This window comes from Protopterus annectens, chromosome 17.part0 (genome assembly GCF_019279795.1).
Source record: "Protopterus annectens isolate FY-2018-M chromosome 17.part0, PAN1.0, whole genome shotgun sequence".
NCBI lineage: Eukaryota > Metazoa > Chordata > Ceratodontiformes > Protopteridae > Protopterus > Protopterus annectens.
In genome coordinates this window covers 337,643,308-337,662,186 of record NC_056751.1, presented here as the reverse complement: position 1 = coordinate 337,662,186, position 18,879 = coordinate 337,643,308, and the positions used below count along the sequence as shown (strand labels likewise).

General features: G+C 38.9%; 1 protein-coding gene across 7 annotated transcripts in view; it reads left to right on the top strand.

The window, feature by feature from the left end:
* Window positions 1–18,879, top strand: part of DAGLA (diacylglycerol lipase alpha) — a 2,305,179-nt gene that overhangs the window by 1,864,637 nt on the left and 421,663 nt on the right. For 6 of the 7 annotated variants that reach the window (XM_044059505.1, XM_044059501.1, XM_044059503.1 and 3 more), the window contains 2 exons: window positions 9,139–9,310; window positions 16,526–16,609. In XM_044059505.1, coding sequence (XP_043915440.1) covers window positions 9,139–9,310; window positions 16,526–16,609 — 256 coding nt within the window. The remainder of the gene's footprint in view (window positions 1–9,138; window positions 9,311–16,525; window positions 16,610–18,879) is intronic. The other variant, XM_044059506.1, reaches the window with a different exon arrangement.

Below are 18,879 nucleotides of genomic sequence, written 5' to 3'. Positions count from 1 at the left end.
GCACAGTAGCAAAAAGTAAAACCTTAAAAACTGATACAATCCCAGAGTGTTACCAATTGGAACTGTTTCCTTTGGAATTGTTTGGTGCTGTTATATATTTGCTGCTACTTTATACATCTTTGATACCTGAGTGTTGTCTGGTCATCTGGGACTGTTTCAGTTTGCAAAGTGTATTCCTTCAGTTTCTGCCACTGATTATTTGGATCTGCTATTTTGGAGCTATTTGCAGTCTGTTAATCAGCGACTTTCACACTACTGCTGCTATCTGCGGACTGTTTAACACTCTGGGATTGTACCAGTTTTTTTTACCCTACCATTTTTGCTACTGTGCCCAATGCTGGGTTTCAGCCATTGTTTTTACACTGTTTTAAGTTTGTTGAATAAAACAATTGATAAATCAGTACCGGAGAACTTATTACAGACTTACTGAAGCTTTCCAAGGTGGAATTTTGTTGTTTTTGTGTTTTTGATCCACCCGACCACTCCGTGCTTGATTTTAAGTCTGTATGGTTATCGTGGTAGTACACTGATTACCTTTTGTGCAGGCACAGCCTGGGTGAAGAAATACACAAAAAATTAAATGGAATTAATTCACAAAAATGTAGTAATCACAGAAGGTAGAGAGAGACCTGCAGAAAATTGAAACAATGTTTCATTGGAATTACTGGACAACAGTAATGTGTTCTTTCAGTGGAGAAGTATTACTATAATTGTAGATTGCAAGCTGCTCCCTATGCAGTGATACTTGCACACAACACTCATTTTTTGACATGTTGAGGACTAATCCTTTTGTGATACCCGGTATCCTTGCTCAAATACAGCAGCAAACACAGACCCTAAAGGTGGGCTGCTGGATTCTCTGCTGTTGCAGACATTGTGAAGGACATGCTGCATTGTTTCTAACTACTCTGTAATGTCTCCACGTAGCAAAGAGATTATGATGTCCTTGCATTATTGCATTGACTTGATATTGTGTCCGGCATTCCCTTTTCCCCATCAGTAGATACTGCTTTCATTCCTGCAAAGGAGATTTCTGTCTGTGAGATGATGCCAAAATGGGGCCCATTCACCTGCCCATCCATGGTTGTCCTACATGTTGCTGTATTCTTTTTGGGGAATGGTGACTCCTTTACTCCTCCACCTTACTGTTTGTGTCAGTAAAGTAACTACGCTCTCTCCATGCTACATCATGGCACAACCAAACAGTTCCTACCTTTGCATTACTATCTTTCGTTTTCTCGTTCTCTAAGTAAACTGAACCCTATTCCAGAGAGCCTTATTCCCTGTAAGTAATCAAAATCTACAAGACTGCACCAACCTGCCTCATCTGAACACTGTATAAACATTTTACCCCAGATTCTACTGAAATTTAATAAAGTATATTACTCAGTCGATGCTTGACCATCAACAGTAATTAAATTCAACATGTTATATATTCACGATCCACTAAAAACTAAAACTCACTCTTTCCATTGTATCCATCCAAAATCCCCTTCACAAACAAAGCAAACTATCCAATCATTACTTTTATTTGTTGATAATGTGAACATTATCCTAGGCCGAAGTATCTAACTTTTAACATACAAACTCAAAAGGAATTTCCATGCGATATTAAATAGTAACTAAAGCTAGTGTATCTAAACTCTCTCAAACAACTAGCAAACCAAAAAAATAAATAAGAACCAGTGGCAACAGATCCAAAAAGCAAATTTATTCAGAACACCTTATCACCTCGGCCAACGCAGTCTTCAAGAAGTCCAATACATATAAAAATACATTCCCCTTAAATACAATATCCAATAAAATAAATGAATTACTGAGGCAATCAAGCCTCAGTTATATTAAATTAAATATCTCCAATTAATTTCACCATTGAGTCCATTAGGTGCCAGAGTATTATACTTAAGAATAAAAACTGATTCTTTAAATAACAGTCTTTCTTTTAGTCATTAGTGTATCTAAACTACCTGAGCTTCTGTAATAAAACTACTAGTATGTAGGTCTGGGTTTAAATTTACTGTCTGGATTTTGCACCCATTACTAAAACCTGGATAAAGCCTCATAGTAGAGATAATGAAATCATCCCATCAAACTGTATCATCTGTGCTGACAAAACAGGCAAAGAAGCTTGTGGTGTAACATTATTACAGAAGACACACCTAACCGACGCACTAAAATCTAAACAAATCCCCTGACTGACTGGCACTGAAGCGCTATATTGTGCCTTTAAGTGTTACATGTAAAATCCTTAAAAGATGAATACTTTTAAGTTTGCCCATATTTAACTTAATCTTCCAGTTCATTGACTAGCCTCTAATATTCAGACAGTATATTGTAGCATGTCACCTTTTAGCACTGTACCAGTCAGTAGAAGTCAGTCACCAACATTTGCAGTATGGAATGCTTCTAAACTTTGCAGAACACTGTGCTGTGCTCAGATATTCAGAACTTTGACTTTAGCTATTATACATCATCGGCCCGTTTAACTGATGTGGCCTTTCTACCATTCCATCACTGGGCAGCCCAGTTTTCGGCATTAACATAAACTTTGTTGGCTGTCATCAATAGACTGGCACCTCTGAAAATCAGACCCATTAATTCTCCTTGCCTGTGGTCAAAGTACACCACAAGTAAGAAAGCCAATGTCTGTATGAGATGTGCAAACTGTACTCATCTTCTTATACGTATCTTTTTATTCGCTTTCCAGAAAAGCTTATAAATACCTGTAAAGTTTTATTCCTTCCATTCAAACAAGAATATATTGCCTAGCTGTGGCCATCTTATAAAAACAAAAACTTTTTCTGGACTGGCATTACTCAGTTTTCATAACCAGGCCAAACTACTGTACATACTCTGTCATAGTGGTAATCCACAAACAGTAGCCCATCAGTTTTCAAAGTTTTTTCAGGGATATTTTTTTTCACTTCTGCTACTGCAGATTTTCTGCCAGAGCAGCATCCATTACAAGTCACCTTAGACTATCGCCTTGTCCCACTTGTGTACTGCAACAGATCTGTAGGACTTCCTGCCTGTTTGGCATCCTGTTGCCCTTCTGGAATCTTGTTTATGTGGTGGGATAGATTCAGTTTTGCAACATATGTCATAATCCCATTTTTTTAGGCATGAAGTCTTCATAATCGCCTAAGGAAATTGATGGATGGCTCAAGAAAAAACTGGCAACATGGGTGTATGCCACCTTTTTTTTTTATAAAACAATGTTGATTGTGATATTTTGTCTTTTAAGAAGTACTGTTTATCATTAGTATAGGCTTCCTATTTGCAGTAATGCATCTTTTTGTGGGGATAATCACAATCTATTGACTATGCTTAAATGGTTTATCCTTAACAATTTTATTTGACAGTCATATTGCCTGTGACTTTCTCTGCTGCCGCTGCTTCTAATGTTGAACATGGGATATAGTTGTAGCTGACATAAAAATTATCACATTGTATTGCAAAGAGCTTGCTTCATATGATCAACATTTTTGCAAAGACACACAAGGCCAAATTCATCCTCTTTGTCCCATCATGACCCAGACAGATTTGCTCCTCCTTGTATGGACTCATCTGCTGAGAAAAGTCTTCCTGTCAGACCTCAGAAAGGAGTGCTGTCTCATAAGCCTAGTAAGCCTCACTTGGAGCTGATTAACCACATGTATTTTTCTAAGGCCTCTAATGGCTGGGGACCCAGTGCTCCCTTCAGGGGTAATCGGATCTTTGTTGCATCTCAGAAGCCCTTCCTTAGGAGACATACAGGAATAAGTGGATTACGTTTTCTCTATGGTTAGTGAAGTAGAGCACAGATCCATAATTCACTCCATTTCAGGCAGTATCACAGTTTTTATCTGACATTTTTGATGATGGACCCAGCTTCTCACCATTTAAGTTTCACTTATCAGATGTTTCTGATTTCCATCAGGATATGAACTCTTTTTCTTTAGCGTCTGTAAAAGAATCCAAGGGATTTTGGGGGGGGGGTAACCTGCTCAGGCCTTTTCTCAGGGAGTCTGCCTCTCCTTGGGATTTGAACTTTATGCTAGAAAAGTTCACTTTACCTCCACTTGAACCAGCAACTTCACTAGAGCTAAAATTTTTATCATGTAAGATACTGTGTTTTGTAGAAGTTACTTTGGCTGGGAAAATTTTGGAGATTCAACAATTGTCTTTCAAAATCCCCTTACACTGAATTTTATGAGGCTAGCACTTCTTTACTCACAAATCTAGATTTTATTCCCACAGTGGCAATGAAGATGTGTCTTAATCAAGCAATTAGTCTACCTTTTTTCTTGCCCAGGTATTCTACTAGGGCAGAGCATTTGCTCCATTACCTTAGACACTCACCATCAGCTGTACGTCTGTCTAGGCAAAATAAAAGGTATAGGAAAGGATGATTTCTTTTGTTTCAAATACAGTGGGAGAAAATGTTTTGGAGATAATAATGTCATATGATTGTCAGACTGCAGTATGTTTTGCTATACAAAATACAGAAAAACTTTACCAAATAAAGTTATCCTGGTTTTCCAGCAGCTATCTCTCTAACCACCAACAAGCTGTTAAATGGCACTCTGCTCTTTCTCAGCCCCTAAGCGTCCCAATGCGTGTCCCCCAAGGATCCATACTGGGGCCACTGCTCTTCAATATTTTCACCAACCTACTTTACACTTCATGTCCCAACTCCACACTTGTACAGTATGATGATGATTCTTCAGTCATCACCATTGCTGACAATCCATCTGACCTCCACTCTACTACCCAAGCATCATTCAACACCATAGAGACATGGCTTTGTGACAACAAATTAATTGTTAACCTTAAGAAAACTAAACTCCTACTCTTCCTCCCCAAAAACCTCATCAGTCTCAAAACAACATTTTCCATCCTATCTAGCAATAACACTGTCATTACCTCTGACCCTAGCACTAAACTGCTAGGAGTCATAATAGATGATCAGCTTAAATTTGATCTCCAAATCACCACCACTATCAAAAAGACTCACCAGAAACTTGGACTCCTTTAACGAAACAAAAAACATTTAACCAACTCGGCCAGAATAACTCTCTCTCCCATGCATTTCTTCTTCCCACCCTCCTTTATAGCACTCAGTTATACACAAATCTTAACACCACACTCATGACCAGACTTGAAACTGCGTATAATAAAGTTGCCAGATTTGCTGAAAATCACACCATTGCCTATTTCTTAAACAGTTGCAATGGCTTGAATTCCCTCATTTGCTGCTACTACAGCAACTGTTAATTATCCACTCCATCCTCTATCTATCATCTTTCTGTGCTAGCCTTCAATCAATTATAACTAAATATTCCTCAACCAGGATGTTACGTAGCTCAGACTGAGACTTCCTACAGATCTATAAACCCAAAACCAAATCAGGGTGTTTACTTTATAACTATAACCCTGCTACAACTTGGAACCAACTACCCCTAAAAATTAGGCCCCTTAACCAAACAAAACATTTCAAACTAGCCACTCGGGAATATCTAATAAATAAATGATCCAGCCATTGTAGTCATCCTCCCTGAAACTACCTAACCTTAGCTTGTCTCTCATTCCTCCTTTCTCTTCCACTGTCTGTCTTAATATCCATCTACCTCTCTGTCTTGTTACTTAAACTGTAGATTACCTTAATACTCCATCTGTACCTCTACATTGCCTTACTACTCCATCTGTACCTCTACATTACCTTACTACTCCATCTGTACCTTTACATTACCTTACTACTCCATCTGTACCTCTACATTACCTTACTACTCTATCTGTACCTCTGACTTACCTTACTATTCCATCTGTACCTCTACCTTACCTTACTACTCCATCTGTACCTCTACATTACCTTACTACTCCATCTGTACCTATACTGTATATAACTACTTAAAAATAATGAACACTGTTTTCCCTACATTGACATTGTACCTAAGTTTTTGTTGTAAAAATTCTGACATTGTACTTTACTGCTTTTCTGTATGATTTGTTGTAAATGCTTTTTGCAGTTTGATCTCCAACATTTGTACCCAACTGTTTTCTGTAAAATTTTATTGTAAAATGTTATTTCTCTAATTGTTTTAGCTGCCAGTGCAATTTTCTTACTGACTTCATGTAAAATGTTAATACCGATTGCAGAGCTTTTCTCCTTGGATCTCCACTGAAAACGAGCTAATGCTCAGCTGGACCAACCCAGTTAACAAATGTAAAATAACTAATAACTACATAAATAAATAAATAAATAACGCTAGATGTTATAACAGCACCCCAGATTTTTTCAAGAACTTTTCAGTTGATATCATTGTATTTGTTACATGGCCTTCCCTGCGTACTTTTGCACAAAATATAAGTTGAATGATTTTCATGCTTTGTGTTAACCATTGAGTCAACCATGCTCCATGGTATTGTGTTTTGATGCTATCCAGAAAGTTGTAGTTTGTAGTTAGGGACTTTGTCTGGAAATTTAAGTGGACGGATTAGATCACATAAAATACCACAGTTATTTACTTGTCATAGCACTGGATCTTTCTTTATCCGCTTGCACATACCTCAACAACTTCGCCCACATTCCCCCTTCCACTTGCAATCCTTTTCTTATGCTATCCTGGTGGAATAAGTCCTAGCTGTACCTAAGGCAGATGTTCCAGAGAGAAGGGGAAGTGTTGTGAATTATGGAAGATGGGAGAAGAGTTTTGAATGTGGGAGTGTCTTAAAGGTGCTTAGAAGCTGCTGCCTGTGGCTAACCAGTCCTGAGTCTGAAAGGATGGACATGTAGAAAGTGTATAACTTTCATTTTTTTTTTTACTAAGTGTAGGGCAGTACAGAGACCAGCATTGCTGTCTAACAGCTCTTGATTTTATGATTCGGTTGTCACCTGGGGTACTGTCTGTAAGGAGACTGTCTTTCTCCTGACCGTGTAGTTTTTCAGCAGGTGCTTTGGCTTTCTCTGATATCTGAATGACATGCTATTAGGTGAATAACTGGTCCTTTGAATTGCCATAGGTGTGTGTGTGTGTGTGTGTGTGTGTGTGTGTGTGTGTGTGTGTGTGTGTGTGTGTGTGTGTGTGTCTGTCTGTCTTGTGAGAGACTGGCATCCCATCCCGGATGTGAACATAGAGTTATGCCCAGAGTGTGCAAATATGGGCTCCGATTCTCCCATGTTTTCAAAAATATGAAATTTAAATTTAATGGTACTCTTTATAATTTGTTAATGCTGGCTGCCTGACAGAAACTCAACTAACACACGTCCAACAGAATGTGAAGACTAATATGTAAATAATGTGACTGGCAGTAAATTTAAAACTCAGTGTAAATCTACTAAAGGTTTTTGAAGGGAGGGTTTGACCCCCCGGAACCACGTGATGGTTGGGGCTATGGTAATGTTATTTCTACTGTGTATGTATACATATATATATATATATATATATATATATATATATATATATATATATATATATATATATATATATATGTGTGTGTGTGTATATATATATATATATATATATATATATGTGTGTGTGTGTGTGTATATATATATATATATATATATATATATATATATGTGTGTGTGTGTATATATATATATATATATATATATATATATGTGTGTGTGTGTATATATATATATATATATATATATGTGTGTGTGTGTGTGTGTATGTGTGTGTATATATATATATATATATATATATATATATATATATATATATATATATACACACACACACACACACATATATATATATATATATATATATATATATATATATATATATATATATATATATATATATATAAACTCCAAGAACATGGTATCATGGAGAAAGGGGAACTCTGTTAAGATACATTTGTCTGAGACTCTGTATGTAGTTAAATTGTCACTTACTAGTGTTTACACATTTAGTGTTCTGACTTGCTCCCTTAAAAAAAAAACTTGTTTATTTATTGCATAGTATAGCTTTTGGTGGATTATTTGTGCAATATATACTCAGTTTTTCTTATAACAGCTTTGGTGTGCTTTTCCTCTGAGTACTGGCTCACTTGGTTCTGAATGTATAAGTAAAATGACTAACTAACATTCATTCATACATTTAACATTACAAGAGTCTCAGGGAAGCCAGGTGCAATCCTAGTGTGACCATAAGGCAGAGAACCAGTCCTGTACTAGATACCAGTCCATCACTGCACATATACAATTAAAGGCATTTTAGGAGATGATGCCAAAGTTACCTGTCAGCATGTCTTTAGAATGTGGAAGGAAACCAGAAATCCAGATAAAATCCCATGCCAATAAAAGGAGGGCATTCAAAATCTATATAGAAGACACCCCAGTCAAGAGCCATGGTAGCAATCCAATTATGAACATCTCACCTAAAAAAAAATTCAGACATACCATAGGATAGTAGTTAAAATATGAGGTTCAGGTAGTATTTGAAGATATGTGAAGGAACTGCTTGGATAACTGTAGTACATCTTGGATCGAGTGACAGAAGTAAAGTAGAAACACTAATATGTGTGAAAAATCCATGCATCTTTTCCTGGTAGTTTTAGGAGTTTCTGCATTAAGACTGGTTGTGTATTTGTAAGGTAAGGCTGTTGAGTTTCAAGAAGGGTAGGAAGAATACTTGTTTATGTAGTCAAGGGGTGTAGGTCATCCAGGGAAGGGGTTGTGTTGCTAATTAATATGTCATGTATATGTGTATATATATATATATATATATGTGTGTGTGTGTGTGTGTGTTTAGAAAAGATGCGATAAATAGGATGCTGGAGTGTAATAGAAAAAAACAAATAACTAAACTAGTACGTTCCGTAACATTTGAAGGCTTTTGACACTGCAGTACTAGAGAGGACATTTGTAGAGAATGAGCAATTGCTGTGGAGTGAAACTTGACATGTCTGGTTGTAAAATTATTTTCCTGGGTTTCTTAATTTTTCTTCTGTTCACTCTTCACGACGTTTCCCTCACCTTGCATCTTCTTCTGCCTTCAAGTTCTTATTATTCGTTTTCAGTATGCTTTTCTGTACATATGTCCCCTTCTTTGAAGGTCTTTCCATTTTAGCATTTTTTTGTGGCAGCCATTGTATACTGGTGCTGATAATGGTAAACTGAAGTTTCGTAACCCTGTGGTTTGATAGTGTCTTGTGTTGCAGGTGCTTTTGCCTCTGTTTTTCTCGCCCTCGATATGCACCAGGCATTACAGTTGAGGAAGATAACTGCTGTAGTTGTAACATAATCGCCATCAAACGTCACTTCCTAGATGAGAACATGCACTCAGTGGACCTTGTCTATACATCTTGCCATGATGCAGTAAGTACTGCTTGTTCTGTTGCCACTACATTACAGAAGTGATTGGGAATGTGCAGGATCTTTAGAAATTTCCATTTGTCTGACCATTTTTGTATCTCAAGACTTTCAGGTTTATAGTATTGTGTTTGTGGTTTATTGTGTTAATTGTTGCCACTTGTAAACTATTATTTATTTATTTATTATTTATTTTATTTTACATTTGTTGACCGGGCTAGTCTAGCTGGATACATGTCCTTTTTCAGTAGAGGCCCGGGGAGAAAAGCTCCACCATAAAGAGAAAAATCACAATACATTTACATAGAAGAAATTACAATAATATAATAATAACAAGAAAACAGCAAAATTTACATACTGATAAATTGACAATCATATGTTGAGTAACTCATCTTGACAAGGATACATGGAGAGGCAGTGAAGTAGAGATTAAAAAAACATGAAAGGAAAGAAGAGCCTGAGGAGATATGAGACCTGTAGGATTAGTCTGGTTGAGGACAAGGGCATAACCAGTGTGACTTAAGAAATTCTTTGAGATTATTTTTGAATAGATTAAGCGAGGTCATAAGCCTAAGGTTATTGGGAAGGGAATTCCATTGCTTTCCAATGGAGTTAGCATAGAGAGCATCACCACCCGAATTGTTAGATTTAATGGTTAGCACTTGAACACTATTTGAGGATCGTAGGCATTTTAGGTTGGTGTAGGGGGTCAGTATGTTGCTCAGTGAGGGGGTTTTGTATGGTTGATTAATTATTTTAAATGCTTCAGTGAGTTGGTTTAGTTTGAGAAGATTGGGCAGTTCTAACCAGCCAAGTTTCTTAAGGTTGAGGCAGTGGTGAGTACGATAGGGTGTTCCTGTTATGAATTTGGCAATATGATGATAGGTTACAGAGAGTTTATTGAGCTCACACTTATTGAGGAAAGAAAATATCGGGGAGGCATATAGTAGGGTGGAGAGGAGATGGGTGCGAGCAATGGTTAGTTTGGCATGAGGAGTAAGAAAGTTCTTTATTCTGTACATTGAGCCGAGTTTCTTGTTTACAGACTTAATGGTTTGGCCTATGTGCAAATCGAATTTAAGCTTGTGGTCGATAGTAACACCAAATAGTTTGGTATTGGAGACAGGCTCGATGATGGTGCCATTAATGGATTCCACGTAGAAGGTCGAGGTATTAGCAAGTGGGGGTTCTTGTCCTTGGGGAGTGGCTGAAGTGGGGAAAAATAGTAGTAATTTGGTTTTTGTTGGATTTAGTATGAGTTTCAGGTCGGAGAACCATTTTTCGACTTTGGCAAAACATTGTTGGGTGACTGCTTGGAGATTAGGGAGAGAAACTTCAGAGCAGATCAGGGTGGAGTCATCTGCATATTGAATGCAGGTGGCTCTGGGGATGACTGAGTGAAGATCATTTATGAAGATGGAGAAAAGAAGGGGACCAAGTATGGAGCCCTGAGGAACTCCAATGGTGTTGGGGAGCAGGTGAGATAGTCTGTTATGCCATTGAACTGCTTGTTGCCTGCCAGAAAGGTAAGCCTTAAACCAGCTTAGTGCTACGGTGTCGAGATGTAGGGTTTGCAGGGTGTGGAGCAGTAGCTGGTGATTGACCATGTCGAAGGCTTTCGATAGGTCAAGAAAGAGAGCGGAGGATATTAATTATCTATGTCTTTTTGTCTATACATGCCCAAAAACTTTGATTTGTTTTAAATTGACTGTTCTTTGTGGAGCTTTTCTCACCGGGCCTCTACTGAAAATGGACATATATCCAGCTAGACTAGCCCGGTCAACAAATGTTAAATAAATAAAATAAATAAATAAATAAATTGTAGCTTTTCCAATGACTGTGTTTGAGGTATAAATTAGAATTTTCTACAATTGTTAAGCATCTGGTTGGGTTTGTTCTGATTTTTGTTTGCCACCCACCCTCCCTCTTGGTATCCTGTTTTTATACTTGTGGCTTTGCAGTTGCCCACCCCTACTGTAAATTTGATCTGGGACACTCCTCCCAGTCTAGTGTCATTGCCTCATTCTACCTAATCCAGGGAGAACATTTGAGAAGACCAACCCAGTTAGCTTCTGCTCCTCCTTTCCCCTATACAAAAAAAAATCTCTAAGCTTGTTTCCTGCCTTTCCTATAAGTTGTCTAGTCCACATACAGATTTGCTGTATCCAAGACTGTTTGTAAGCTTCTGAACCCCCAAGCTTTTCTGTGTTGGAGGGAAGCCTTCTAGCTTAATTTTGTTTCTTAGAACTAGCCAGTTTTCTAGTTTCAGTACTCAAATCTGTTTCTTTGAGCTCAGCACTTGTTCAGAACTCATTGTAAGCACTAAATAAGCTACAAATTACTACAGCACTCAACTTTCCTCACTTGTCTAGAGGAAAACAGTTTTTAGTACTTAATAAACACCTATCCAGGCATGTCTAAGGGTCAGCTCCCGGTGTCCTGTCTACCTGATGAATCTGGGCATCTTGGGGCAATGCAGCAATTGCCTCATGTACACAGACAACCCTCTCCTGCTACCACCCAACACTACAACCTGTGAGAGATGCACTTATATAGCCAAACTGGAAACAAAGCTCTCTTTACCCAAGACTGGACTAGACAGTCAAGAGGAGAAGGTAAACAATTGCACCACACCACACTCATCACATAGTCACTCAAAACATACACCACCAAAACACACATATAGAAACAGAAAACACACACCTACATTCGCTGAGGCTCTCAAAAAAAAATGTACCCAAGCAACAGGGACCTCCAAAGTAGAAAAGCAAGCCACCTCCACCCCACTAACACAACCCAAATGACACATAGCCCACAGACTCAGTGTGCCACTCAACCACAGCCCATAAGGCATAACAATGTACCCAACACTCTAGTCATAGGAGATTCTATAGTCAGGCACACTGATGTTCCGCTCACCAGGCTAACCAAGGAGAAAGTTACTTTCAGCTGCCTGTCAGGTGCCAGGATCTGCCACATAATGCATGCATTCAGGTCACGCCACAGCAAGTACAAATATGACTCTGTCATTGTCCATGTTGGTGTGAATGACTTGAGATGTACCTCCCTGGACTACTTGAAAAGAGACATGGAAGAGCTTTCTGATCTTGTAGCCCAGGCAGGTATGACTCAAGCCCCTGAGTAGCATCCTGCCATCACCCAGAAGGATACCACAGTACAAGGACAAAATGATTGACTTCAACAATTGGCTAAGCTTCTGGTGTCATTTTAAGGGGATCAATTATCTGTCTGCCTGGGATGACATGATCAACAAACACCAATGCTTTGCCAGAGATGGCCTGCACCTGTCGCCCTTGGGATTCCGGATACTGGCTAAGGCTCTTGCCACCCCTATAGTGCCTTTTTAGGCAAGATTCAAATGACAAATTCAGCACCATAACAGGTACAAGCAAGCAAAATCTGAGGGTAATGCTACTTAATGCAAGAAGTCGAAAACCTCAAAATGCACTCACTCGAGAAACTCCTTAAAATGGAGAACATTGACATCTGTGCAGTGACAGAGACCTGGTTCAAGGCAACAGAGAGCACCCCTGCATTACTAGGCTATAATTCATACCACAACTTTCGGCCACCTAACCTGGACCGAAGCACTAAAGGCAGAGGCGTGTCCATATTCATTAAGGATATCCACACCTCCAGGCTAGTTGCTCAGCATAATGCATCTGAGATTATCCAAGTGCAACTAACTCTGGGCAAGACCGCAATGCAAATTGTACCTTGCTACAGATCCCTCACCATGCCCCAGGATTCCCACTCCTCATTTCTTGATACACTGGAAAATATTAGGGTGCAACCTAACACCCTAATAATGGGTGATTTCAACTACCCCACCATTAACTGGGAAAACTACTCATGTACCAACTCTTGTGCTCAAAGTTTTCTGGAATTCATAAATTCCAATGCCTTGGATCAACTTATCAACACCCCCACCAGGGGCAGCAATATCCTAGACCTGGTCATTACCAACATGGGCAACCGGTGTTCCACACCAGAGGTCAATTCCTCAGTCAGATCCGACCACAAGCAAATCACCCTAGACATCCACATCCCATCCCCACCTCCCATTAGGGAAACCACCGTAAAACATTTCTCCAAAGCCAACTTCAAGCTTCTTAAGACAGAAGTGGCAAACTTCACTACACCCATGCTGACGGATAATAGAGATACGACTGCTGAATCCTATACAGTTGCACTTTATAAGCACTTACACGAGTACATGGATCATGCAATCCCTAACAGAACCAAGATGCTATCCTTCAAAAAAAGGAAGCCAATCTGGTGGTCCCCTGCTATAAACAAACTCTACAACAGAAGAAAGAACCTGTTGCAAAAAAGAGTAAAATCCCATGATTGGAGGAACTCCGTGGTCAGCCTCAGTAAGAAGCTGAGATCCCTCATAAAATCCTCCAAAGCTAGTTACAAAAACAAAATCGCCACTGATTCTAAAGACAACCACAAAGCAATCTATAGCTATGTCAAGAATCTCAACGGCAGCACTCAGATCTGCTCTAAGTTACAGCACAATGGCACTAAATATACAGAACCAACTGATATTGCCAACATCCTGGCAGATAGGTTCAGTGCTAACTATACCCCTCTCTCATCCCCTAAAGGGCCCATCTCTATACTGGAAGAATGCAAAGTACCTGTAATCACGGCTGCACAGGTAAAAAACACACTCTCCAAAACCAAGAACACAGCATCCATGGGACCCAACAACATCCCAGGCTGCATTCTACATGAACTGCAGAATGAACTAGCACCCCACCTAAGTACCATGTTCAATCATAGCCTCACCTCAGGCTTTGTGCCCACTGAATGGCGCACATCAACGGTTATCCCACTTCACAAAGGGGGAGCCACCACTGACCCCGGGAACTACCGCCCCATTAGCCTGAGGAGCCTAGTCTACAAGGCTATGGAGCATATCATCATGGAACTTATAAACAATGACATTGGTAATCTCCAAACTCTGGACCCTACCCAGTTCGGTTTGCAAAAGGCAGATCATGTCTCCTAAACCTGATAGACTTCTTTGAAGAGGTCACCAAAGTCGTAGATGAGGGTAAGGTGGTTCACACAGCCTATCTAGATCTCGCAAGGCTTTCAACACCATCCCCCACTCTGGAATTATAGACAAACTCACTAAACTAGGTATAAATCTGTATGTCACAAGATGGCTTGCCAACTGGCTCACTGACAGAACCCACACTGTGAAAGTAGCAGACTCTAAGTCCGACTTCAGACCAGTGACAAGTGGAGCACCACAGGGTTCAGTCCTAGGTCCTCTCCTGTTTGGTATCTACTTCTCTGAAGTACAGGCTAACACAGAAGGTCTTTGGCTAACAAAGTTTGCAGATGACTGCAAACTAGGAGCCATAATCAAAACTCCTAACGATGTGGACATCCTACAAAAGAGCCTCACTGAGACAGATGCCTGGTGTCAAAGCCATGGCCTCAAGCTCAATGCCAAAAAGTGCATTGTCATCCCTTTTGGTAAAAACTCTGTACCCATGAACTACCACATAGGTGGTAGTCTACTTAACACCAAAAGTGTGATAAGAGACCTTGGGACACAGGTAGATGGTAGTCTCTCCTTTAATTACATCGCCACAGTAGTCAGGAAATCCTTCTATGTGGCACACCTCATCACAAAAGGTTTCTCATCCAAGAAAAAAGAGGTCATTGTTCCCATCTACTCATCACTCATTAGACCCATTATAGAGTACAACACCCCTTTTGGTATGTACCTCACAAGACATCTACAACAACGGAAAAGGCCACAGAAGTACCTCACAAAGAGGATTACTGGCCTCAAACAGATGCCCTACGCAGACCGTCTCAAAATATTCCCGCTTTACGCTGTCACATATCCCGTACTCAGAGGCGATCTCTGCCTAACATACAAAGCTATGTCAAACCCAGAGCTGTTGGACATGCTCCACGTAAAGAAATACCAATCCCTCCGAGCTACATGCTCTAGGGACCAAAACCTTGTCACCACAATAAACAGAACATGCTGGAGGGATAGATTCCTGTCCCAGAGACTTCCCATACTCTGGAACAAACTACCTATCTGTAGCAAACAAAGCTCCTCATTAGCACTCTTCAAGAAAAATCTTGATGATTGGATAGGAGATAGGAAATTCACCCAGGGGGTCACTTCTGTGGCTCTGCTTGTCAGGGGCACAGGAAAATCATTTTCTTGGTTGGCAAAAGCCAGGGTACCATTTGGCTAGGCTGATATATGCCCTAGGGCCAATAGCCTAGTACCTACCTATGAACCTGTAAAGGCAAGACAAATGGCAACTTAGAAAGACTGAGCACTTTTTACAATAGCTTTGTACAAATCATCTGGCTGAAACTTTATTATGGGAAACTTGGCTCCGAATGTCAAATATTCATTGTGAGCTGAAGTGCAGAACCGCATATTTACTTTTTAAAATTAGATTATAATAAGCCAGTCAAGTGTTCATTAGTTTTGTTCTGTATTCCACTGTCACAGATTGAATTAAGTCATGCTGCAGTGATTGAAGAAAATGAGTTGTCAAAATTAAAGAATAAAGTTACAAAATGTTTTGACTGTTGACTGTGCATGTTAATATCTCTTAGAAATGCTGGCAGTAAGAAACATACATATTTACTTGCATATTTAGCGGTCTTGCCTTTTTTACTGAACAGCATTCGACTTGATTCTTCGTTTTCACTGATTCTGTAATTGTGTTGACAGTACAGAGCAACACTGAATCCTACCAAAGCGATTCTAGCAAAGCTTAAGATACATTATTCTTGAATGCATGTTATCATTCTTCATTTTTTTAATGGTCTTGTAATTAGGTGACCCTTTGTTTATGCGAGTGGATGTGTACACTGGACAATGTTACTGTTTTCTGGTATTAAAAATTCCACTTCTCACAGTGCGTATGCAGCATCAGACGTCTGCTTCAAGACCTTGTCAGTTATAATGCCATTTCAGGTGACTTAAATTAACATGATCAAAAGTAGCAGTCCTTAGAATATACTGTAAACAACTTCAGCATCTATGCCCAGAACATGACAGCTGGCATATTATCTGTGAAGTGTTACTTCCATGAGGATGGCAGTTCTGAAGATTATTAAGAAATTCATAAACCTTAGAGTTTATAATTAATGGTAGTGGCATAATATCTGAGCTAAAAATTACTTTGCTGTTTCTTTCAGGTTTATGAAACACCCTTTTTTGTAGCTGTCGATCATGATAAAAAGAAGGTCGTGATCAGTATTCGAGGAACACTATCCCTAAAGGTATTGTGTGTTTCTATATTTGTTTTACTGTATCTTTCTTGCAGGATCATGAGTTGATGGATAAATTGCAAAATAATTGTTTACTGGAGCAAATACTAATGGCTTGTAAACTGTTGTAAACCTACTGGTACAACTCTTAACAGGATGAAGACAATGTTATAACTTAGTGTTATGGTGACCATCTCCAAAGAAGACAAGGATCTTAAGCAGCACCACAGTTTACAAGCCATTACTACTTGCTTCATTTGCTACCACCAATATTCAATAGAACTTTAGTAGACACCAAAAATAAAGGCAGCATTGCTGGAAGCCTTTTACATTTCTTTTGTTCACAGAAGACCTCGGGTGAAATGGAGTGCTAAAATGACACTCTCAGTTTAATGAATTACAGATCTGCAGTTTGTGAGAAAAAAGTAAAAAAATGTGCGTATTTGATGTGAGATGCATCTAAAGACATTTTTTATTGAGGGTGTGAAATTAGAATAATAAACTAACAATTTGAAGGCCAGAAGGAGAATTGTGTCTTCATTTTGTTTTTAATCTGCAATAGTAATGTCAGCTCCTTTTGTTCACACATATACTGTCCCAGTGGAATGTGCCCCTTCTGAAGAAAGACTACCACTCTTGGCTATGAAGAAATCATGAGGAAATATATGATCATCTTGTTGCTGTTAAAGACATATATTGTCCCTCTCTGAGCCATATCAGTGGTCATTTAATACTGATCATGTAACTGCTCTTTATTTTCAATCATATTCCCCTTTCAAAAAAAAAGATGCATTGTGCCCACTTTTGGTTTCTTATTCAGAAGAAAATGAAAGGCAAAATGTCTATATTAATGCATTTTAACTTGTTGATATCAGACAGGCACATCAGTAAAAAGCCATGTTAGTGACCATTCAGCAGTGACCACATAACTGCCCTTTGCTTTTACACACAGCATGCCTGTCTACCCATACTCTACCTGCTATGTACACTGCTGAAGTGTGACTATAAGGAACATGAAAACAAAATGACTATGGCAATGTATTTCAACCCACTGCCATGCATCAAACAAGTCATATCTATGACTGTTTCACAGGGTTCATGTAATTGTTTTCTTATGTCACAGATAGCCTTCTCACCAAACTGTAGACATTTTCCATGCAAATGTCTGATGTGTGATTGTAAAAAAAAAAAAAAAAAAAGTGAGAGATATAGTGGCTTTGTAATGCTGCTATCTTATGAGCCATAGACACACACACACTGTAACAAGACAAGCCAGGTCAATGATTGCATAAGCTTTCAGTTACTGCCATGTGCTTTGACACACAGCCGGCCTCTGTACCCCTTCTAGAAGATAGCTACCTACTTTGGAGCCCTTGGTGTTTGATAGTGATGAAAGTAAGAGAACAGATGACACGTACACACATGTGCATCTCTCTCTCTCTGTATAGATATATTTACATTTGATTACCGGATAATGGTCCGGCTGGGCTGGAAACCCATTTTCAGCGAACCTGGGAGACAATTTCCAAACAGCATCAAGTTACAGTTAAACAAGGTAATGCAGAAAATAAATAAATATACAGAGAATTACAACACAAAACAGTACAAGTAAGATGTAGAGCAAAAACATCAGCAGGAAGTAGTATGTACCAATAAAATATAACAACATTGTGGAGTGGAAGTAAATTAAATACAGGCTATTCTGTAATACCATTGGGTGAAAGCAAATGTACACAGTGTATAAGATAAGGTCTCAAATGGTTAAACCTTAGTAGCTAAAGAAAAAAGGATCCCTAGTCTGGATTAGAGCAAGGACAGAGCCAGTGATTAGGAAAGTATTGTCTAAGAGATTTTTTTAATATGGAGCTGTTGTCAATAATAACAATATGCTGAGGTAATAGGTTCCAGGATTTGGACATTTTGTTGGAGTGTAGTGAGTCCCTGAAACTGTTCATAGATTTGGTTACTTTTAGAAGAAGTTTATTAGAGGAACATAGTTCCCTAAAGTTAGTGTTTGCTTGGACCAAGTCTGTTAGGTCAGGGCAGTTATTTGGTTTGGTTAAAATTGCATGTATAAGAGTGAGTTAGTTTAGTTGAAGTAAATGGAGAAACTCAATCCATTTAAGTTTTTTTTAGAGCTGTGCAGTGATGATCTCTATAGGGAATATTGGCTGCAAATTTAACTATTTTATTGTAGCATGACTCTAATTGATAAAGATCAGTCTAACATAAGTTAGTGAAAAATTGAGGAGTGGATAGAAGGAATGACCTGACAGTGGGTA